The following is a 24,585-nucleotide window of genomic DNA, read 5'->3' on the forward strand; positions in this document are numbered from 1 at the left end:
AAAGGATGAGGTCATGCCTGGCTCTGGGCCTTGGAGGCGGGTGAGGGGAGTGGTCTGGAGCACTGGGCTAAACTTAGAAGCCTGTGGGTGGCTTCCCTGCCACCTCCCACTAGGTTTCCTCCCCTGGACATGGGGGTTGGGTTCCTTTGGCGGGGGAGGGGTATGGCCCTGGGCTGGTGTGACAGTCCCACCCTCCCCTGTGAGGTCATCTTGGGAGTTCAGGAAGCTGGGGCCAGGCTGAAGAGACAAGGAGGCTTTTGCATAGAATAAGCTTTTTTTTTTTTCAGTTTTACTTCCTCCCCCTTCCCCCAATTGTTAGCAGCTTGATGTTAGCAGCAGGGGAAGGGTCGGGTGGGCGGTCCTCAGAGCTCATTCCTCCACTCCGGCTCCACTTGCAGGGGCAGGCCCCCTTCACCCTCCCGCTCCTGGTAGTCGTGACTTTTGGGTCCTATAAAGAGAGGAGGCCAGCTTTGTTAGTAACTTACATCCTCCCTCAGCACTGTCCCCCACCTAGCCCAGCCATACCTGAGGTAGAGGGGCTGAGTTTGCTCAGATCCTGGAGTAAGTTCTGCCCCTGCTGCAGGTCCAGTTTGGCAGGGAAGGGGCACCCGGTATACCCCCCGTTTTCTTTACAGAACTCTAGGAATCTGTGGGGTACAGGGACATTCACACACACAGCTGCACAAGGCTGGCCGAGTACCAGCAGAGGCTGGAGGCCCAGCCTTGGTCCTGCACAAGGGGCCTGTGCCTTGGGGCAAGTTACTTAACCTTGGCAAATGGGGATATTGTTAAGATAAATAGATTGGAAGATTAACTGAGCCCCAAGGGTGCTTCATAGAACTACAGCTGTCCTAGGCTGGGGGCTGTGGCCACCAAGAGGGATTGCGGGTGGGATGCTCACACTTTCCAGTCGGGGTCGTGGCCCAGCAGGAGCGGGTTGCCCACCACGATGAGCAAAGCCTTGGCCCGGGTCACAGCCACGTTGAACCTCTGATGAGAAGAAGTGCTGGGGTCACGGCAGGGAAGGGCCCTCAGGAAGGAGGAGTCCCTGCCACCCCCCAGCCCCTGAACCTTGGGGTTCTTGAGGAAACCCAGGTTAAAGTCCAGATCCAGCTGCACAAAGCTCTGGCTGCTCCGCACGGTGGAGATGAGGATGACACTGCGCTCCTGGCCTTGAAACTCTTCCACGGAGCCCACCTAGAGGGGAGGGATGGCCTTGAAACTCTTCCACGGGGCCCACCTAGAGGGGAGGGAGGCAGTGGGGGACCCAGGGACCAGCCCCGCCTCGCCTCAGTGAACCTGAGGGCAATTGTCACAGTGGAGTGAGCCAGTGTCCTGCTGGGCAGGAAAGAGGACAGGACGGTGCCATGGAAGCTGAAACCTGAAGGCTGAATCCAGTTAAAGGGGTGGGGGCTCGAAAGGGTTCTAAGCAAAGAAAACAGGACTGCAAAGAACAATAACTCAGCAGTGTTTTTCAAACTTTCCTGAAGATAATCACTCAGTACTTGTTAAAAATATGTAACCTTAGGCCCTAACCCAGACCTCCAGAATCAGAATTTCCATGGGAGAGGCCTCTAACTCTTAAAGCCCTGGGTGTCAACCCTGGCTGCACGGGAGATCACCTGAGAAGCCCGTAAAAAAACCTGATGCCCTGGCTCTGCCCCCAGATAGCTGTGTTAATTGGTTGGGTGGAGCCCTGGCGCTGGCAGCACTAAAAGCTCTCCAGGTGATTCTTATCTGAGAAAGAACTGAGCTGCCGACTGACTCAGAGGGTGGGAGAGGTGAGTGGGGACATCATCACATGACAGGTCAGGCAGGCTGGGGAGTCTGGACTTTCTCCTTAGGGCAGAGACCTTAAACCAGCCTGATCATAAGAATCATGTGAGGTGCTTGCTAAACATGCGGGCTTCCGGGTCCCATCCCAGACCTACAAGTTGGGATCTCCAGGAGTGAGAGGCTTGGGGAAAGCCCAAGTTTGTCTCAGGCAGTGAGGGTGGAGCAGGGACTTGGGCTGGCCTGCAGCAGTGGGGCAGGGACCCGAGGAGGTGTCTGGAAGTGGGGAAGCGAGGGGGACAGAAGTCAGGGAGGGAATGTGAAACAGTGGTGAGGGTCACCTTCAAGTCCTTGATGTCATCCAGTCCCCGAAGCTCCTTGTCAAGTTTGGTGATGCAGTAACGAATTTTTTCCACCTGGAAGATGGGGACAGGTGCCTTTCTCTCATGCCATTACACCAGTGCAAGAGGGTGCCAGGCAGGAGGCCAGGGAGCTGGGGGGCAAAGAGGGAGATGCAGCTGACCTCTGCACTCTTTTGCGATATGGGGCCAGCGGAGGCCTGAGCTGGACCCTCTGCCTAGTGGTCTGGCTAAGGAGGTACCATCTGGGGGGACCCACCCCTGATGGGAACTGAGGACCTGACCTGCTTCCGGTATGGGGAGATGACGCCCACGCTTCGGGGGCTCAGACGGGCTTTGCCCTTCTTGGAGGAGGGGGCCAGGAGCTGCTTCAGGTAGGAAGTCACCGTGGCAGCCTCTTCGGGGTTGAAGAAGGACGGGCTGTTACCTTCACGCTCATCCTTGCCCATTACGCCGTGAAAGATGATGGGAAAGTCCTGGACACGGAGTCAGGGGAAACCCTCAGCTGGACCTCCCTGCCTCCCTTCCCTCCCACCCTCAAACCCTTCCAGGGAGTGGGGGATCCCAGGCCTAGGTGACAAAGGGAGGGGCTCATGGCTTCTACTCAGAGCCTCCTGCTACCCAGCACCCTCAATAAGAGGGAGGCTGGGGTACAGGGGTAGGAGCCTGAGCCCCAGCCCCGCTCAGCCTCACCTGTCGAGGCAGACCCTCCCAGCGGCAGAAGCGCTCTCGGTCCACAACGTCCGCACAGGCCTGCAGCTCCCCTTCATAATACAGCTGGTTAGGAATGTCCAGGATGGTGGGGTGAGACCTGGGAGGCAGAAGGAAGGAAGAGCAAGACCAGGGGGGCGGATTAGTTCTGCCCCACCCTCAGGGACCTCCGCTCCACCTGCTTGGAGCTCACACACACTATCCTCCTGTCTTCCTGCCCACTGCATAGCAGACTCATTCAGCTACAGTTTTTGCTGCTGGGCACTGTTTACCACAGAAAGCAGAACCAAATGTGGCTCCTGAGAACATCCAATCCACAGATTTCATAGACCAGTCAAATTTAAATGAAAACACCACACCAAGAAATTAGGGGCCCATTCTCAAGTTTCAATTTTGCCAAGGAAGGACAATACAAAAGCAAGAATCACCTACTGTCGCCATTATTGGATGAGATAATGTGCTAAATCCAAAAATATCAGCAGTACTAACACAACAGCTAACATTTATTGAATTCCTAGTGGACTCATCTAAGGAACTAAAGATGCAGGAACTCATCTGAGCATTTTAGATATATGAACTCACTGACTAAAGGAAGCATAGCTCTTTAACTTGAATAACCATTAGGTTTATGAAAAAATACATTGTCCCTGTTTTTCTCATTTCTCCTTGGACGCCTAGAAACTTCACCTGGGACCAGCATCAGATATATTCCGGTGTCTAGGAACCACTGACCATCCCCTGAGGTACAGATAAGCAACTGGAGGAGCAGTGACGGGACTGGAGAGAAGAACTCCCACCTTCCAGCTGATAGTCTTTCTGCATCACGCAGCCTCTGAGGACTGTGGGATGGAGCCGCCAGCTGGGCTTGCAGAGGGTGTGAAAGGCAGGGGATGACACAGAGGGTGCGGGATACCTGTAGTTGCGTAGCAGCTTGGTTATGAACTGGGGGTTATAGCCATCAGGGCCCTTCTTGTACAGGGCATTGTAGGTGAGCAGCCGCTCCAGCAGTGAGTACCCCAGCCCATGCTTCTGGGTCAGCGGGCAACGCAGCACAGGCCCCAGCTGCCGAGGGTCTCCTGCCAGCACCAGCTGCCCTCCTGGATTGTCTGCTTCCTTGACTTCCATCAGCCCTGGGAGGTGGGTAGCGTGAGGAGAAAGGTGTGTGGTGGGACCTCCCCGATGCCATGTGGGGTGACACACTCGCAGCCCCCCCCGCCCCCGAACCCCTCACCTGCTATGGCCACCAGGCTCTCTGGCTCCATGGAGTGGCCAGCCTCATCGATGAAGATGTGTGTGAAGTGATCGATGGGAAACTGGGCCGAGACCAACCTGGGAGGTGTCAGGCCAGGCAGGGGTCACATCCAGGCACGCGACTACCAAACCTGAATGCTCCCCCAAGCTGGGCCTCCCCCCAACTCCCCAGGCACCATTCTTCCCCATTTCCCCAGCCCGCTACCTCTTAACACACGATTTAAGACATGCACACACACACACACACACACACACACACTTCCCACCTGCTGGCAGTGATGAGCGTGGTAATTAAGACACGATATTCCTGCAGCTTCTTCTTGGAAGGAAACACGTAATCCCCCTTCTTTGCATCCCAGTTACAGCAGGGCTGAGGGTTGTGCAGGGAGGGGAGTCAGCTTGGCTCCATCTCCGTTCTCACCCTCGCTCTGGGTCTGGGCCCCCCCAGGCAATTTTATTTACCTCTCTCACTTTACACACAGGGAAACTGAAGCCCAGAGAGCAGTCCTGACCAACCCAAGGTCACACAGCGAGTATCAGAATCCAGGTCTCCTAGTTTCCTGGCCCCAGCGCCTACCCAGAGCAGCACCCGCCACCCCTTGGTCCCCCGCCTTCCCCAAGTACCTTGATGTCCTCAGGCACCATGCGGATATCCCTGCTGGGAGCCAGGAGGCGGTAGATGGAGCTGGGCAGGTGGACCCGGAGGCGCTGACAGAGGAGGTCGGCCCCCGAGTTGGACGGAGCACAGGCCAGGATGTGGGCTTTGGGCAAGTGCTTCACCACCTGGGGTGGGGATGAGCACAGTGTGGGAAGCAGCTTCTGGTCTCCAGGGGGAGGGGAGAGGGAGAAACGTGCCTGTGACTCAGGCTGGCGCAGTGTGGCATTTGCCTCCCATTGCTGAGGGAGGGAGTGACTCAAAAGGCAAGTTCAGATCGGCAGCCCCCTGCTAGTCCAGCAGCCCTTTAATGCTGGAAAACTGTTGCCGTAATTATACAAGGCTACGGGGATTGAGACATGCAGTACCCAAGCTGCGCGCAGTGCTCGACAGCCACACTGGCCCTCGAGGCCAGTTCGGGGGCGTGCGTTCAGGGAGCCGGAAGGAACCAGAACCTGGGGACAACTGCTTTGTCCCGGGGAGGGGGGGGAGTCAGAGTGTAGGCCACAGGTCTACGCTCAGGCCCCACCTGCTTGATGGCTTCCACTAAGGTGACAGTCTTGCCAGTGCCTGGAGGCCCAAAGATGATGTAGGGGGCGGGGCGGGTGGTACCCATAACAATGTGCTTCATGGCCTGCAGCTGCTCCGGGTTGGACTCCAGACTCCGGTCGTACAGCCTAGCGGAGGGGCCACAAACACGGTATTGTCCGCGTCCCAGAGGCCTCCCTGACCCCGTCCCCTACACCCACACTCCAAGTGGCCCCAGAGCCCCTGCCCACAGTCTCACTTGAGCTTCACATCTGAGGGCAGCAGCGGGACCCCACGAGAGGCCACAGGGAAAAGCAGGGGACACAGCGGCCAGCGCCCCGTCAGCTCCAGGGCACGGTGCTGCACCCGCAGGGGCTGGCGGTTGAAGGTGAAGTTCACCTTGAAGGTCAGCCCATCCACAAAGCGGCTCAGGAGGCTTTGGGAAGGGGGAGAGAGAGGGGGAAGAATTCCAATTGGGGGGGGTGGGCAATAAAAGGCCAGGACTCTCTCCATCTACTCCACTCCCTTTCCCAGACCTCCAAGCAATCCTCCAGGAGAGGAAGATGGTGAGGCATCTCAGGGTCCCCCTGCCCTGTCCCTGGGGTCCCACTCACTCTGGGGAGAAACACCCTCCTCCCTTGGCCTCCGGGACACCTGGAGACCTTCCTGCAGCTCAGGGTTCCCCCAACACCTACCTTGTGGAAAAACTCAGCTTGACCCGGTCCAGTTCCACCTTGTGCACAAAGCCCTTGTAGGTGACGGGGTCCTCCTGGTGTGTCTCAGAGGACAAAAGGGCAAATAGGTGGTCACCCCGCAGCACTGAGGGGCGGCTCTCGGCCACCCCGGGAACCTATGGGGCACAAACACCAGCAAGCTTCTAGCCCGGAGATGGCCAGTGGAGGGCCCACTCCAGACCCCAACTGAGACACAAGTTCTGAGGATCTACCCTCTACCCCAGGTTCAGGAAGCTTTGCCTCTTTCCTCTTCTGCCAGACAGGGCAAGAGTCAGGGGAGATGAGGAAGGGACAAGTCTGCCCAAGGTGCTCAGAGATGCTGAGCCCAGGAATCCTGGAAACCCTCCAGGGCATGATTTCAAGACTTGGAGGCCAGCTTCCCAGAAAGTCCGGTTGCCCTCTTGGCCAGCTCTGTTCCTACTCTGCCTTTAAAATCTTGTTCAAAACTCAATTCCTGTAGGAAACTTTCCCTGATCATCCTCACCTGCCATCCCTTCTCACTGAGCGCCTTTCTTAGCACAAGTGTGCAGGAATCCATTCTCGTGTGTAATTCTGGGCTTAGATGTACACATTCAACATCTGAGAGCTGGAGAGGGCTCTAAGAATTATCTAGTCCAGCTTCATGCTTTTCAGGTGAGGGAACTAAGGCCCAGAGATAGCAAAAGACTTGCCCAAGGTCACACAGCCAGTAGTAGCAAAGTCTAGACTAAAACCACAGTCCTCCCTATTGCCTTGCTCTGACACCTCTTTTGGGGCCCAGATGCCCACTCGGCAACTTGCTGAGCCCTCTGGGACAGGAAAAACTTCATCTTCCTTTTTTTCTTCCCACAGCCTGTGGGTTGGCTAACTCGAGTCCATCCTCCCCGCTACCGATCCAACCCCTGACCTCCAGCGTGAGCAGCCCGGGGTTCTGGTCTACGGGGTCCCAGGTCATGGGCACCGACTCCAGGTCATAGTGCCGGATGTCGTGCTCCATCTGCAGCTCCTCCAGGTGCAGCAGCAGCCGGAGCTTCACCTCATAATTCCTCCACTTCAGGGGTGTCTCCAGCTGGGCCCTGGCAGTGATGGGTGGGGGGGTTGGAGGGAGGGGACGGGAACGGGATGGGTCAGGCAACCCCCATGTCCGAGAGCATCCACCCTCTCCCTCTGCAGCTCTGGGACTATGAAGACATCAGGAATCGGGGAAGACTAGAAGGGCAGAGAAGCAGATGGGGGTCAGAGGCCTCCAAGAAGGGAGCCCCTGCCCCCCAACCTCAGACCTGACTCGCATGTGCACTGTGGATCCTGGAGCCTGGAACATCCTTTCTCCAAGATCCTTCTATTACTCACACCCTCACCTCATTCAAATGTCATTCTCTGCTCAAGTGTCACCTCCTCAAAGAGGCCAGGACTAGCTGCCCTCTGCAAAATAGCACAGCCCACCCCTTACCCTGCTTTAGCTTCAGTTAATTCTTCATAGCACTCATCACTCCATGAAATAAGATGATAGATGCTCACTTTCCCCAACTAGGATGTCAGGGCCATCATGCGAGTGATTCACCTTGAATGGTGCCTGGCACATGGCGTGTGCTCAGTAAGGGGAAGAATGAACTGAGCACAGGAGGCTGAGGACAGAGGCATGGGGCAGTGGGAAGAAGCCAGTGGAAAAGAAACATATAAAGCAGCACAAAGGGTGCAGAGGGGTGGTACTTACTTGATCTCAGCAATCTCCTTTGGGGCAGTGAAAATACTTGTTCCCTGAAGAAGGATGGGGAGCAGCTGCCGGAGGCGGGGGGGTGGGTAGTATGTTCCCAGTGCCATACTTAACTCCAGGTCATAGCTCTTAGCACTGCAGGAGGGAGAGAAGAAAAGCTATTACAAACACAGAGACCCTTCACCTTCAGAGTCTCTGAGAAGGCCCCTCCCTAGAGAAAGCACAAGGCTCTGCTTCAACACTATTGCTGAAGGGGGTCAGCAGCCTTTGCCCTAGGAGACAGGACTCACTGTCTCATGAGGCTGCTCACGCCAAGGTTGGACCATCCTCATTTTTGGAAAGCATGATACTTGGAAGCATTTAAAAATATATATATATAGGGAATTTCCTAGCGGTCCAGTGGTTAGGACTCTGTGCTTCCACTGCAGGGGGCCCGGGTTCAATCCCTGGTCAGGGAACTAGGATCCCACAATCTGCGTGGTGTGGACAAAAAAAAAAAAAAAAAAAAGTATATACACACACATATATATGCATATAGATATGTACATAAACAATACATGTTCATCAGAGAAAAAAAATCAGAAAACAGGTAATAAATAAATGAGTAAATAAACAACATTCTAACCATCCAGGGATAACCAATGTTAACCTTTTGGTATGTAGCCTTCCAGACATTTTTCTTTGTCAAATTGTATTATACACATATATTTTTACTTATGTACTTACTTACTTAATTTTTTTGCCGTGCTGCGCAGCACGCAGAATCTTAGTTCCCTGACCAGGGGTAGGACCCATGCCCCCTGCAGTGGAAGCTCGAAGCCCTAACCACTGGACTACCAGGGAATTCCCCTACACACATATTTTTAACAAAAAGAGCACAATGGTCTTACGGTTTGTTCAGTATTTTGTGAACACCTGGACATGTCAAAAAGAGCTGTTTACACATATATGATTCCATTCATATAAAATGTCCAGAGAGGGAAATCTACACAAAGTAGATGACAGTAGCTGTTTAGGGCTGGGAGGGAATGGGGAGCAAAAGGGGTGATAAGTAAAGGGTACGGGCTCCTTTTTGGGGTGATGAAATGTTCTAAAACGGATTGTGGTGATGGTTGCACATATCTGTGAATATACTAAAAAAAGCACAGAATTGTACACTTTAAATGGGTGAATCGTATGGTATATGAATTGTTTCAATAAAGCTGTTAAAAGAGAGAGAGAGAGAGAGAGAGAGACATGTGTCCACCTTGGCTGACTGATAATCCATCATACAGTCAAAAATACTTGAAATTTTTTCACATTGTCCTCATATCTGCTTTTCTTCCTAGACAGAAAAGGTCTCTGAGGTCTGGAGGAGTTAACTCACAGTTAGGAAAGGGGGCTCTGTGTTCTTCCCAAGGGCCCACACTGTGGTGTTGGGACACCCCCAGCCAGGACTGGGTTGGAGGGAGGACTTACCGGTCGGGTCTCTCTCCTTCCTCTATCCGGTTGGTCACCACAGGGTTTCTAGTGATCTGGGTCCGCTTGAAGGGAGTCGTGGGCTTCAGCTGTGCTGCCAGGGGGCTGTGGGCCACGACGGCCAAGAAGCGGGCAATGTAGAAAGTGCCAGCTCCTTCTGAGCCTGGCTCCCCAGGTCCTAGCAGCTCCCAGAGCACAGTGGCTGGGAAGTAGCCCACAAAGCTGGTCTTACAGTGGACATGGAGCTCATAGCATTCACCTGGGAGAGGATGGCTGAGTGAGTCGGGGTGGGGAAGGGATCCTCCCACCAGCACCCCAACACTGACATTCCCCCCCAGAGCCCCATCCCAAGGTAGGAGCCCACGGGCCAGCAACAGCACGTTCCTGAAGCATCAGACCTTCCTAGGGCAGGACTCTGTCCACCAGAGGCTCTTTCCTTTGGGAACCCACTCACCAGGGCCCAGTGGGCAGGGCAGCTCCCGGTCGTCATTGCAGAAGGCAAACTGGGGCGTCCGGCAGAATGGGAAGAGGTGGGTGAGGGTGACAGGCTGGGTTCCTCCATTCCGAAGCCTCAGGGTCAGCACCTCCTTGCGGTTCAAATCCAGGCGGATAAGGAGCTGCCCATCTCGGGCTTCATGGGGCCCCTGGACCTCCACGTCCACCCCATGTTTCCCGTGAAGATACTCAGCCCTGGGGAGAGTGGGAGTCAAGATCACGGCTGGGGCTGGAGCAGCCAAGCCTGGGGCTTGCCTCCCGAGAAAGTTACAGGCTTGGGGAGGCTGGCCAAGTGCCAGCTGTGCTCAGGAAACCCATCCCCTCCCCCAGGCCAATTAGCTCCTTTCCTGCTTTTACCCCAGTCCTTGCAGGATGGAGCCTTACCCCAAGCGGAGGCAACAGCCCCTCTCCCCAGCCAGACACGCCCCCCACCCCGTCACACACCTGTCATAAAAGATCGTGGCCAGCAGCGACTTGTGGTGTTTGCTGATCTCCGACCCCGGCTTCATTCTCCTCTTTTCTGGGAACCACACGTCGGCCCAACGGTCGAGCCCGAAGAACCTGACCCGGGTCTTGGTGACGTAGGCCAGATTGGCAATCTTCATTCCATACAGCATGGAGGAGAAGCCAGGGGCGGGGGTCCCAAAGCTGCCGGGAGCAGAGGAGACTGGGGAGTGAGGGACGGGGGCAGCAAGCTGGGGAGGGCATCTGAGGGCCGCTCTGTGCGGGACAGGACGGGGCTGGGGATGGCAGGAATTTTTAATGTTTTCAGGGAAGGCAATGGGACCCCCTCAAGACAAAATGTTGTTTTAAACAGCAGGTGGTGGACGGTGCACTTCTAAGGAGAAAAGCCCAACGATGGGCTATTTAATTGGAGGACTAAGGGAAGACAGAGAGAAAGGAAGATTTGTGGTGGGGGGCAGGGGGAATTTGGGACAGAAAAGATACAAACACTGAAGCGGAAAGAGCTAAAGCTGAGGGGGAAGCCGAAGAAGCTGATTCAGGGGTGTGGATTCGGGGTCCAGCCCGCTGGTGAGGAGTGAGAGAGGGGCAGAGAGTACAGATGTCCAGGGTGTGTGGGCAAGGTGGCTGATCAGACAGCAGTTTCCCCCTGAAGTCATAGGGTGCAGGTGGAACCCAAGCAGGAGGGAAAGGATCCTTTCTCCAGAGATCAAATAGCTTGTTTGGGCCTAGAGAAGGTGAAGACAGGGAAAACGTCAGAAGAACAACAACCTCGAGGTTCAGCGCCTGGAATTCAGTTTAGTCAGCTCAACAAACACTTACAGAGACCTGTTATGTGCCAGACACTGCGCTAGATGCTGGGGCTTCAAAGAGGCCTCAAGGAGCACAGACGGAACACATCCGTTCCAGCCCGCTGTCGGGAGCTCAGAGGGGTCGGCTCAGCCCTGGTGGCTTCCCGAAGAAACGGCATCAGAACTGAGTCCTGAAGGCTGAATGGGTGTCGTTCAGGCGCAGGGGGAGCACAGAGCGTGAGCCGAGGGGGGGGGGGTGGTCTACCGAGAACACGTGCGGAGAGGCTGGGGGGACCGCCCACTCTGCCACTAGCTGAGCCATCTCGGTTACCTCGCAAAGCCTCACTTTGCTCCTCTATAAAATGGGGATAATGGCAGACTCATCTCCCGGGGTGGCTGTGAGAATTACATGAGAGACGGACACTATGGTGTCCACTTAGCCCAGTGCTTGGCACATAAGATCTCAGTAAGGTGCGCTCTGATTAGTATCACACCCAGTCTGGTTGTACTAGAGTGAAGAGTGCAAGGAAGGGATTGGCTGGAGGCAGCAGAGGTGGGCAGGGACCAGGTCTTGCATAGTTTTGCATGCCAAGCCATGAAGCCTGCACTTGACCCTGAAGGCCAGAAGCTCTCCTCCTTTACTGGCACCCAAGAGCCAGAGGACATCCCCACGTGCAACACACTTCATGGACACATTCGAGATCTGGACAGCTGACCTCCCACCCTCCATGCTTTTTAGGGAATGAAAGGAAATCCTAGCTCCTAGGAACCATGGTAATGCCTATTTAACTATGAAGGCCCAATCAGCATGGTCACTCACTAGCATATATAAGATCATTTATGGTTACAGACATTTCCCTGGTGCCCCCTGCCTATAACTCTGCCCCTCTCCCTCTCCCCAAGCAAATGAGTGATACCATTCAGAAAACTTTGAATCGGCTCTGATTTGTCTTAAAGAGATAATAAATCATTTGAAAACACAATAGAAAATGCTCAGGAAATGTTAGCTACTATTATTAGTATCCTATTAGTAGCAATAGTAGTACTAATAGTAGCAGTAGTAGTAAGAGTAGCAACTTACTTTCAGCCTGCACCAGAGGCTACACTGTGGTTACAGAACCACCCCGTTGGTGGGTTTTAAGCAGGGGAGTGGCAAGATCATATTTGCATTTCAGATCACTCAGGCATCAGGATTGGAGGATGGATTTGCTGGAGGCAAGACTGTAGGCAGGGAGACCAGTTAGAAGAAGGCCATTGCAATTGTCCAATTAAAAGATGACAAGGGCCCAAACAAGGCAGTGGTGAGGATAGAAGAGGGGACAGATCTGATATTGAGAACATAAAATTAGCAGAATTTGGCTTTGGACAGGAGAGGGAGTGGAGGCTGGGAAGAGGGAAGGAGTCGAGGACAACACCCAAACCAATGGCTTGGCTTCAGGAACTATTCCTGAGATAGGAGGTAAAAACAAGAGGAGGAGGAGGTTGGAAGGGCCGACCACAACGTTTGGGTGTGGACATGGTCAGTCTGAGATCCCCGTGGTCCAGAGGCAGCTAGTTCCATGAATCAGAAGCTGAGAACTCAGGCCAAAGGCAAAGCAGAGCTTAATATTAGGGAGACGTCAGGTAGTAGTTACAACCAGAGAGTGTGAGTAGTCTGAGAACACCCGAGGCCAGCATAACCCAGGGAGGAAGAGAAAACAGCAGTTACCACTAAGAGAGGGAGGAGAATCAGGTATCAGGCTCAAACGCTGCTGAGGGGTCCAGGCAAAGGGACTGAAATCAGGGCGTCATCAGAAACTTTCACCCGGGCCCCCTGGTCAGTGAGTCACTAAATTCCATGGATCAGGCACACACTCAAATGCCGACAGATGCCAGACTCCACAGGTATCTGATACCTGCAGCTGTCTCAGGCACCTGTACAGTCCCATTTTTGAGTCCTTAGTGTAAGAAGGACATGTGTAATCCTATACATGTCCTTCTTACACTAATATACTATAATCTACTATAAGAAAAGTGCAGGTGCTCTGAAATGCCCTGGAGCTCTCAGCTTAGTGCTGGGGAGGAAACGGAACCCTGAGGGGACTGGACAAACCCAGGAGCACAAGTCCTGTCTAAAGGGGGGAACTGTTACTCATCTCCAGACAGACGTTGCCAGCAGGGAATGCAGGCCCAAGATGGCCAGATCTGGCTTTTAAGAGAAGCCCAAAGCACAGTTTTAAGGTGAAATCTCCTATCTCTGGGAGCTTCTGCATGGACACATGGGCAGGAGGAACTCAACTTTGCAAGTTTTGCAACTTCTACTATAGGTGCTACCACCTAAGTAGCTTTCAAATTATACCTCACATCTATTACTACTACTCAAATTCACTTGGTCTAAGGTGACAGTCATAAAAAATTAAAAAAAAATTTTTTTTAAAAAAATCACAAACTTAGTACATACTAGTTGAAAAAAGCACCAGTTCTTTTACACATCTAGTCACCTAGATTTCTAGGGGAAAAAAAGATGAACAATAGAAAAACTGAATATTCAACTTAAAGAGCAAACTCCAATGACCCAGAAGTATGAAAAGATGCTCTAAAAGTAGAGAAATGCAAACTACAGTAAAAACGAGGTATCATTTTATTTCCATTAGACTGATAAAAAAGGAAAATAGGCACAACACGTATTGCTATGTGGAAAAGAAAACTCTCATACAGTGCTGGTAGAAAGGTGAAGTATTACAACCTTTTGGAAAACAATCTGGCAATATCTCCGAACATCTGATATACAGATATCCTTTAATTCATGAGAATGTATCCCACGGAAAAGAAAAGTACCAACATATAAGAACATATGTTCAAGGATGCTTACTGTAGAGTCATTCTCAGTGGCCAAGAACTGAAAACGAAACAAACGCCCATAAATAGGGAGATAGCTGAATAAGTTGTAAACACCCACACTATAGAATATTACACAACCATTAAAAAGAATGCATCACACCCATTCAAATGACTAAAATTTAAAAGGCTGTCAACAACAAATGCTGACAAGGATACAAAAACACCAGAACGCTCGTGCATTGTTGGTTGGAATATAAAATGGTATAATCACTTTAGAAAAAGGTCTGATAGTTTCTTGTAAAACCAAACATATAACATAATGTTCTGATTTTTAATGAAAAGAATATATTATTATATTATGCATGGAATAAAAATTCATTAAGAAAGTAATGTGACTATAACATCTAGTGTAGACCTAGCACTGGTATTTATTCAATAAGTACTTGCTGGGAGAATGGGTGAAAGAAGTATCAAATAATTCCAGACTGTTATTTTATAGATGAAATAGATAACAATGCAAACATTGAACCTCTGGCTGCCACACAGCACTGCTGTGCAATGGCTTGGAATGTTAAGTGTCAGGTTATATATGTTGTCCAAACTTGGACAGCCTAACCCCAGGCAAGGTCACACCAGAAGACCACTCCAGAAGACTTTGCTGCCACCACTAAAATAGGTTAAGCAACTTGCCCAAGATTAAAAAAAAAGTAAATATTATCTATCCTATGACCCAACAATTCCACCCCTAGGTATATCCCAGGAGAAATGAAAATATATGCCCACAAAATGACTTGTACAAGAATGTGCATAGCAGTTTTATTCAAAATAGCCCCAAACTGAAAACACTGTCCTTCAAACTATGATTTACACACACACACACACACACACACACACACACACAACTTTGGCTGCACTGTGCAGCATGTGGGATCTTAGTTTCCCGACCAGGGATCGAACCCGGGCCCCCTGCATTGAAAGCATGGAGTCTTAACCATTGGAACGCCAGGGAAGTCCCTGTGATTTATATTCGGTGGTAAAAAGCAACTACTGATACAACAACATGGGTGAATCTCAAACACATTATGCTGAGTGAAAGATGCCTTACACAAAAGAGTACATACTACATACTATCTGATTCCATTACATAAAGTTCTAGAACAGGTACTATCTCAGAAAAAAAAAAAGATCAGAGCAGTGGTTGCCTCTGGGTGGGTAAGGGTGAGGACTAAATAGGACAGGAGATGAGGGAACTTTCTGGGGTGACGTCATATATCTTGATAGGGGGTTGCACACAGGTATATGGATTTGTTAAAACTCACAGAACGGTACACTTGAAATTTGTCTATTTCACTGTAGGTAAATTTTACTTTAAAAAAATCATAAACATGGGAATTCCCTGGTGGTCCAGTGGTTAGGACTCCGCACTTTCACTGCCAAGGGCGTGGGTTCAATCCCTGGTTGGGGAACTAAGATCCCAAAAGCTGTGAGGTGCAGCCAAAAAAATAAAAAAATAAAATAAATAAATAAATAAATAAATATATGTATGTATATCGTAAACAAATTTTGAACTGTTATAGTTAATAATAATCATGGTGACGTGTTTAGGGGTGAATTGTACTGATGTCTGTAACTTACTTTGAAATGCATCAAAAAATTAATATAGCTACATGGGGAATTCCCTGGTGGTCCAGTGGTTAAGGCTCCCGCTTCCACTGCAGGGGCACGGGTTCATCCCTGGTCAGGAAACTAAGATCCCCGTATGCTGGGGATATATCTGTCTAACTATCTGGATGGATAGATCGATGGGCAGGCATGTGTCAAATACAAATTAAGAAGTCCAGGTGAGGTGAAACCAAGCAGGATCCTGTGGCACAAAAGTCTTTCTGTGCCCCTTGTTTCTTGTTTGTAGAAATAAGCTTCATTCAGCCTCCTTTACCTTCCCAGAGTTCCAGAAGGCAGATTCAAACCGTTGCTAATCAGGGTCCTTCCCTGATTAGCAGAAACAAGGGAAGGCAGAAACAAGGGGATTGAAGTCAAGAAACAATAGTGCAGCCTTGGGGCAGGGTCCTAGTTCCTCCTCAAGTAATATACATAACAATACCTTGGAGTTCTGTAGGAACTTAGGCCACCACCCAGGTGGATGACAGTAACTTCAGGCTGAGCAAAAGATTCCTGGAGCACCGCCCTGTTACCTCACCAGCAACCAATCAGAAGAAAGTCACACACCCAGAAACTCTCATCCCAGATTTTGCCTATTAAAACTTCTCCGTAGGGGCTTCCCTGGTGGCGCAGTGGTTGAGAATCTGCCTGCTAATGCAGGGGACGCGGGTTCGCGCCCTGGTCTGGGAAGATCCCACATGCCGCGGAGCGACTAGGCCCGTGAGCCACAACTACTGAGCCTGCGCGTCTGGAGCCTGTGCTCCACAACAAGAGAGGCCGCGATAGTGAGAGGCCCGCGCATCGCGATGAAGAGTGGCCCCCGCTTGCCACAACTAGAGAAAGCCCTCGCACAGAAACGAAGACCCAACACAGCCAAAAATAAATAAATAAATAAATTTAAAAAAAAAACAAAAAAACTTCTCCCTAAAAACATCGGGGAGCTGCACAAGCCACCTGTTTTCCTTGCTTGGCCCTGTAATAAACCTTTCTCTGCTCCAGACTCCGAGAGTTCGGTTTGTTTGGCCTCACTGTGCGTGGGGCACACCAACTTGTGTTCAGTAACAAGGGTATATGATTGTTCACTGTCAAATTATTTCAACTTTTCTTTATGTTTGAAATTTGTCATAACAAAATGCTGGCAAAAAAACCAACAATGCATTAGAAAAATATACCAGACAATTAGGAGTCATTTCCACGATGTATTGATGAATAAAAAAATCAGGATATGGAAAATGTGTACAACATGATCTTTTAAAAATAAAACAATAACAAACAAACAAACCCTGATTGATATGAGTTACCTGAGTGTGGAGCAGAACGTGGAAATGGGGGTGGGATGCTGATATGAGAGGGGTCCACGACAAAAAGGATTAGATCATCATGATCCCATGTTGGTAAACTTACATAGGTGTGATGTAACTAGAGTCGGGCCTGCCTTATCCAGGGGTTCTGTATCTGAGAATTTAACCAACCACAGACCAAAAATATTCGGAAAAAAAGTTTCCAGAAAGTTGGAAAAAGCAAAAATTGAATTTGTTGCACACCAGAAACTATTTACGTAGCAGTTACATTGTATTTACAACTATTTACCTAACATTTACATTGTATTAGGTATTATAAGCAATCTAGAGGTGATTAAAGTAACCCGGAAGAGTATGCTGCATAGGTTATATGCAAATACCACACTATTTTATGTCAGAGACTAGAGCACCCTCAAATTTTGGAATCGGCAGGGCGGGGTGCGCGCGCGTGCGTGCGTGCGTGTGTGTGTGTGTGTGTGTGTGTGTGTGTGTGTGTGTAGGGGGTGTGGTTCTGGAACCAATCCCTTTCGAATATCAAGGGATGACAGTATGCATGTGTAAAGAGATGTCAAAGAGTGGTTACCAAAAGCATTAAAAAATATTTAAACGTGACGAATACCTAGCATAAAACATTAAGGGCTCCCACTCCCTCACTCCCAACTACCTGCTTAACTGTTCGATATATATATTTTCCAGGCCCTTTTCTCTGAATTAAAAAAAATACATTTTTAATTACACATATTTTTTTGTGTGCTACACATACTATTCTGCAACAGACTTCTTTCACCACCATGGACAGCCTTCCATGACAACATTTTACCAAGCCACCTCTTTTGAATGGCTGCAAAGGATAGCACAGTATGACTGCATTGTGGTGTGCTTAACTATTTGTTCAGTGACAGACAGGCTGCCTACAATTTTTGGCTATTTCAAACGTTACAATAACCATCCTTCTGGGTCAAAGAGAATAATGAACCTTTACTTTGATAAGTTTTGCCAAACTGTCCTCCAAACAAGTTGTACAAACTTACATTCTCACTAATAAGCATTTGAGAGAACCCTTTCCCAGACCCTAACATCAGAAATCTTCAATCCTTTAAATTTTTGACAATCTGATAAGGAAAAGAATGGTATCTTGTTTAAATCTGCATTTCCCTGATCATTAATATAATCAAGTATCTTTCCTTCTGTTTATTAGTCATTTATATTTCTTCTGTGAACTGCTTGATGATCTTATCATTTTGCCAAGCCCTATGAACTGTTCCTCCTGCTTCTGACTTCACACCCCCTCTCCTGGTCCATCCCCTAAGAGTCTGCAGGAGTTTTCAACAAACACAAATCAGATAATGTCTCCCAATTTATGACTCCACGGTTTACAGGACTAAGTCTAACCCTTTAATATGGCCCACTCGGACGCACCACAATTAACAATGACACATCAACAACACAATAACATCATCAACAATAGAAAACATTTACTGAGCACTTACTTTGTGCTGTTCTAAGTAGCTACTTGCATTATCTCATTTACTCCTCACAACAACCCTTTGAGGTAGCAACTATTATCCCCCCATTTTAGAGAAGAAACCGAAGAACAGGTCCACCCCACATCCATTCTAAATGGCACCTCAGCCATTCCCAGCTATTGTACTGCTACACCTCCTTCCAGACTTTTCTGCTACCGTTGGATAGCCTTGGTCTGTAAAGCCCTGCCCCCTGTTGTTTGTTGGGTGAAAAATGACTAATCGTTTAGACCCAGTTCAGGAAAGCCTACTAGCCCGAGGGATGGTATTTCAGAACACAATACCAGATTGTTACCGGTAGAACGGCCATTCCTCAGTTCTTGTCCTCTTGAGGGAAAGAATTCAATCGAGAGACAGAGAAGTTTCAAGCAGCAGAAGTTTTTAGGCGAAGCAAAAGTACCCTCTCAAGAAGGGAGGAGAGCGGGCTGTCTGGGAACCAGAAGCAGCCCTGCAGTGAGCATAAGGTTGGTTTTTTAGAGAGTGGCGAAAAGTCCCTCCCTGTGTCGTGCGTCATTTGATTGACAAGTTGATTGACAGCTTTAGCTTACGTAACTTTTCTCCTTGCGCACAGGGGCTTACGCATAAACTGCCACGCCCCACCCACAGGGGGGTGGGGGTGGGGCAAAAATTGCAACCCTGATTTATTATAAATACAGCATAACGAACCCTGGGTTACTCTGAGTCATCTCTTAGGTCTTGGTGCCCCTGCGCCAACCGATGATGACAGTTTGGAAAGCCCATTGGGTTTTTGATACCTTGCTTGGTCGTGAAACTGGCTGGAAGCTTAGCGGTCCTTAACCAAAAAAGGGAGGGTCTCTGGGTGTGTTCTTGTCACCAGTGGTGGGGGGTGGGGGGAGGGAAAGATGACCCTGTCCAGGATGGGGCAGGACCACTCATGTCTGACTAGCTACCTAACAACATTTGGAAGCCATCTTAAAGGAACATATAGTTCTGGGATTTACAAACTGTGGGTTGCAACTCTCATTTGTGGGTCAAGACCAGGACTTGCAAAACTGGAGTAAAATAGAATAAAAAATATCAGAGGGCAGCGAGTGAAGCTAAGTACTGTTTCAAGGACACAAACTGTTCTATGAAAGCTGTATATACCAGACCCCAAAGTAAATGTATTTTTTACTGTGGATAGAGGTCCAGAATGATCTTTCTAAAAACCCTGATTCTGTAAGTTTCCTACTTTGAAAATTTTTGTGCTTTCCTGTTTCTGTTAAGATTAAAAACAAAACAAAACAAAGAAAAACCCACAACGCCTCCCCACGGCCCACAAGGTCCTGCCCAGTTCAGCCCCTGCCTCCCTGTGGCCTCTTGTCCCCCATTCTCGCGAGTTCACCCACAGCCTTTTAAGGTGCTACTCTCTCAGTCTGGACTGCTCTCCCCTTGCTTTACATCTGCTAACTCCATTTATCATTCGAGATTCTGCTCAAACATCATTTTCTCCCAGAAACCTCTGGTTCCTAGACTAGGTCAGGTCTCCACGTTATATGCTCTCAAGCATCCTAGACTTTTTCTCACAAGCACTTATCACAACAGAAATTAAATAAGTATTTGGTTTTAACTGCCTCCATCTTCCTTAGGTTCCTTCTGTGTATCTACAGCAATTCACACAGTTTTGCTTTGCTCATAGGAGGCATTCAGCCAATATTTGTTGAATAAGAGAATGAGTCTCTTGCCCAAGGCAAGAATCATCTTCTCTAAGAAACTTTTCACGATGCCAGTACTTATTCCATAACGGACTCCTAACCAGCACTGTTAATGATAGCTACCACTTCCAAAGCCCATGCACTCTGTTACCCAGGGGAAATGCTTTACCTATGATAGCTTATTTTGGCCTCACACAACCCTGAGAGAAAGGCAGTATTTTAAACACTTAACAGTTAGGGAAATTTGGTCAAAATCAAATGCAGCTAGTAAGTGGCAGAGTCAGGATTTGAACTCCAGCTATCAAAACACGATACTAGCTCCTGCAGTACTGAATGACACGTTTGTCTACACATCTGCCACTCCCTACTAGACTACACTCTAGGGGCAGGAACCAAGGCCCAAGAAAACAGTAGATTAATTAAATATAAATTAAATATATTTGCTAAATGAATAACGAGAGATGGGAAAAGTTAAGCGTTGGGAGCAGGGCACTTCATAACATCATAAAATAACCTAGTTGGAAGGGACCTATCCCTCCTAGGGGAGGAAGTGCCCCAGAATTCCTGATACCAGGTGACTTGCTATACCTCCCCTACAGCCTTTTCTCTTATAGATCAGCACTACCTACTAACTCAATTAGATTCTGGAAGCTTCTGTTGAGCATCTACTACATACAAGGCTCTATGCTGGGGACTGAGGGAAGGCGCCAACATGACAAAAGGCCTGTCCCTGCCTTCAGAGGCTCTACAATCTGGTGGGGAGACAGCCACATACTAGCTCTAACACAAGGCAGGGTGCCATCTGGCTATAACCAAGAGTGAAGCATAAGCTATGAGAGCCCAGAGGAAGAAGCAATGAATTCCCATTGGGTGGATGAGGGTTGAGGTCATAGCATAAGAAAGTTCTCTCTAATCAGAACCGAAATCTCTTCCACCCGGTGGAGGGTGAGAGGGCCTTTTTTTTTTGGCCGCGTCACTCGGTTTGCTCAGTTTGCAGGGATCTCAGTTCCCCGACCAGGGACTAAACCCAGGCCAGGGCAGTGAAAGCCCGGAATCCTAACCACTAGGCCACCAGGAAACTCCCCAAGGGGGCCATGTTGAGTGAACCCAGTTCCGCCTTCTGGAGTGACACCAAAGTATAATCCTTTCCTCCAGGACAGTCTTTAAAATATTCAGGGATAACTACCTTGTCCTCTCCAATTTTTCTCTTCTCAAGGCAAACATTTCTCCCTTTCTTTGACGGGGTTTCACAAAAGAATGAATCAACATGTTAGTCTTTCCTCCTCCTCCAAGTACTAAGATATCTAGCCTTCAAGGCCAAGGCCAAGGTCAATGCCACCTTCTCCATCGAATTCCCTAATAATTTCACGGGACTGGTATCTTACTTGCCTAAAAACAAGTACATACTAAAAAATGACTTCTGAAATCCTTTAAATTCACCCATAATGTACAGTAAATGTGGTTTTCTATATGCCTGTTTGTGGTTATCTGACATAGCCTGTTTTCCCCCAGTATTGGAAGATATTGTGTAACTTTGATTTAGATATGACAAAGACTCTCTCTTTGACTAAACTTTAGTCAGGCCCCTCTGAACCCTCTTCTGCATTAGGCCTCAACTTTGCCCCGCCCCCAGCCCCTTACTGTCTCCTCTTAGTGATTTTCCATCCATGACCCCCTCACTCTGCTCTTGGTTATACATTCCCAGCTGTCTTTGCTGTATTGAGAACTGAGCTAGATCTCTCTCCCCATTGCAATACCCCTACTGCAACAGAATCAAATAGAGTCTTCCTCACCATTTAAACAAGTATCAGAATAACAATCTCTTTCACAGAGCCAAAAGAAGTCGTAGACTTTTGTTCAGAGCCACGTTATACTGATTTTTTTGGACATAGGTGAATTCATGGATGTGAAGTGTTGATGATGTGACTCCATGGTAATTGTTCTTTCTGTACTTTCCTCCAGCACTTTTCTTATTATCTCTATTATAATCGTCATGCTATTTTACCATTTATTATAGTATATTGTATGCATATCATAGCCTCTTCTGCTCCCCTGGGATTGTGTATTTTTCTTTATATTCCCCACAGTGCCCAGCACAGTGTGAGGACACAAAACAGATCATCTTTGCTCCTTCTTCAGATGTTGCTCAAGCTCGTTAATGTCCCTTTTAAAACGTGACACTCATTACTGAAAACAATATTCCAGAAATGATCTGGTCAATCTGGAGAATCACTTACCTCCTGCCCCTCACCCCAAACCACACTTCTATTAACACAGTCTAACACTTCTTTGGCTCTTTTAACAGCCATATCCGCCTTTTGGTGTGCGAAAACCCACGGTCTTTTTCAAGAGGTCTGTTAGTAAGCCTAAATTCCCATCACCCAGTATTTATTTCTGTAAGTCTTTACATTTATCCCTTTAAAATTGTTCCTTGGTCTTCGGCCCAAGACTGCAGCCTGTTGATAGAGGTTTTTTGAAGCACAATTCTGTGGTTTGAGAAAGAGAAGTCTCTTTGATTTTCACTTGGATGGGAACAGGCAAGGGGGACCAAACAGCCTTTAGCCACAGGATGAGAAGGGGCCTCCAGGAGACTGGCCCCAGCCCGGGTCTCCATGGAGAAGCCACAGGTGCTAATGGAGGTTTGGTACGTATGCAGTTTGTGCCCTTTTCTTCTTCCCCGAGCTCCCTGAGACTCTCCCTGCTACACGGCGTCTCTTCAGCTCTCTGGGACAGTGAACCACCGAGGAAGCAGCCCCTCGACGAGGGGGCGGGGGTCCCCGTAAAGCTTGCGCAACCGGGGGTAGCCACCAGCAGGCAGCTCGCTCCCCGCGCTTCCGCAAAGCATGGGCCCCCTCCCGAGCTCCCCTCCCCCACGCCGAGCGCTGCCCCCCACCCCAACCCACTCCCGCGGGCGGCGCGTGGGCGCAGCACCCGGCTCCCCGGACTGGTCCCGCGCCGCCGGGGGAGCGGGATGCCGGGGAGGCTCTCCACGGGGACTCGGCGCAGGGGCCCGGCCCGGGCAGAGCGGGCGGGCTGCGGGCGGCGCTGGCGGCGCGGGCGGGGCGTGGGCACTGAGCGGGAGGGGGGACTGCGCGGCCCCGGGACCGGCCGGAGCCACTGGGGGAGCTGCGTCCCTCCGCGCCCCGGGGCGGGAAGGGTGGCCCCGCCGCCGGGGTCGTGGCGGCAAGCTGGGCCCGCGATTTGGGGCCGGGAAGTGGGCCGGCCCGTACCTGGTCTTGAAGTCCTGGTTATAAATGGTCCGCAACCGCTCGCGATCTGTCTCCCTGTCCAGTCCCCGATCGACCAGGAAATTCTCGAATCTCTGGCCCGTCTCCCGAAGCTGCCGGCAGCTGAACTTACTGGGCATCGCGGCGGCGACTGCGGCCCAGGCAGGAGGGTTCGTAGAAATGAAACTGAAAGTCGCCGCCGCGGCGGGAAGTTGGCGGCCCTAGGATGAGGGTGCAGCAGGGGAGAAACCCCCTAACTCTGACCCCTGATCCTGCAGGCTCCCTTCTCCCCCCACCAGGCTTCCCTCCTCCGTTCTTTTCCTACCTGAGCCTTCCCTTCGGTCTCTTCGTCCTATCCCCTCCCCCTCTTCCCATTAACTCTTTCCTAAGGAGTCTGACCCCTCCCTCAGGGCCCTCCCCTTACCCCAAGCTCCCTCCCCTGGCTTCCAGCCAGAATCCGAACGTGGCTATCGCCTGGGGCCCCCTGAACCGTCCGGGAGGACTTCCTAGCCTCAGCTTGGGCTACTCCCACGCCCACCTCCCAGGACTTCGGGACTTATTGAAAAGCAGGGGAGCAAAGGGCAGGGACTGGGACCTGGGTCGGCTGCAGCTGGACTGGGGCGGCTTGTCCAACACCTCCCCCAGACAGCCTGGGACACAGGCAAGTACGGAAGCGAGCGGCACGCCCCCCCTCCCTCCCCCATTTTCCCTTCTCGGGGTTTCAGACGCTTGGAGGAAGGCGTAAGAGCCAAGAAGTTTGGGGGGAAAGAACCAAGTGTCTCTGATAAAGGTGAGTACGCGTGGGAGGGAGGGACAAGGGACTCCGCTGGGACGAAGAGTCATTACTTTTCTCTGTCACATAGGCTTCGTTATGTGGAGAGGCTTAAGCCACATATTTGGGCACTTAATTGCACTCCAGTCTGTATTACTCTTTAATTGTTACTAGTATTTAGCTAAGGGTTGCCCTAGTCATCAAAATATTAGCTTCTTGAGAGCAAGAGACTGTTACGTCAGGCAATAAATGGTTAATAGCTACAGCATCAGTACCAGGAAGAGAAGTAAAAGAAGTTTCAGAAGACGGATTGTTAAGACAAACTAAAGGGGGTAGGGCTACAACAACAAACCTAAAACAAGCCTCAGCATCTATTTATCTTCTGAATAACAAAAACACATACACTAGGATGGAGCAAAGATAATAAAAGTTACAGTAAAAAAATCTTTAAACAAAAATACCAGAGTTCCAAATATATCCAAGGTGGTGCTGTTCTCCGAAGTAATTCCCTGTAGGAAGCCACACGCTCTTTCTAACCTAGTGTGAAGAATGCCCAGAACCCAGATCATGCTCCAGTTGGGCTACCCCTGTACCTTTTCCCAGGCCAACAGCCAACTAAAGCCAAGAAAAACAGGCTTTAGCAACAGGAAATTCAATGTCAGTGGGAACCAAAGCTACAGGAAGGGGGGAAAACAGAACAGGGGAAAATCTTGTCTTA

The 24,585-nt window shown here is 50.0% G+C and overlaps 1 protein-coding gene across 1 annotated transcript; it reads right to left on the bottom strand.

Annotated features, from left to right (window-relative positions):
- Positions 1–255: 255 nt before the first annotated feature.
- Positions 256–23,638, bottom strand: MOV10 (Mov10 RNA helicase). The gene is made up of 21 exons (XM_082458363.1): positions 23,520–23,638; positions 23,099–23,316; positions 10,102–10,305; positions 9,617–9,852; positions 9,163–9,421; positions 7,705–7,839; positions 6,898–7,066; positions 5,973–6,127; positions 5,537–5,713; positions 5,279–5,426; positions 4,719–4,877; positions 4,361–4,464; positions 4,075–4,172; positions 3,757–3,973; positions 2,826–2,943; positions 2,417–2,608; positions 2,115–2,189; positions 1,072–1,197; positions 902–990; positions 526–647; positions 256–448 (listed from the first exon to the last, which is right to left on the bottom strand). The coding sequence occupies exons 2-21, from the start codon at positions 23,233–23,235 to the stop codon at positions 363–365; spliced, it is 3,006 nt and encodes a 1,001-aa protein (XP_082314489.1). The 5' UTR covers positions 23,236–23,316; positions 23,520–23,638; the 3' UTR covers positions 256–362.
- Between the last annotated feature and the right edge of the window lie 947 nt (positions 23,639–24,585).

The sequence above is a fragment of the Balaenoptera physalus genome (assembly GCF_965194825.1).
Source record: "Balaenoptera physalus genome assembly, chromosome: 1".
Classification (NCBI taxonomy): Eukaryota; Metazoa; Chordata; class Mammalia; order Artiodactyla; family Balaenopteridae; genus Balaenoptera; species Balaenoptera physalus.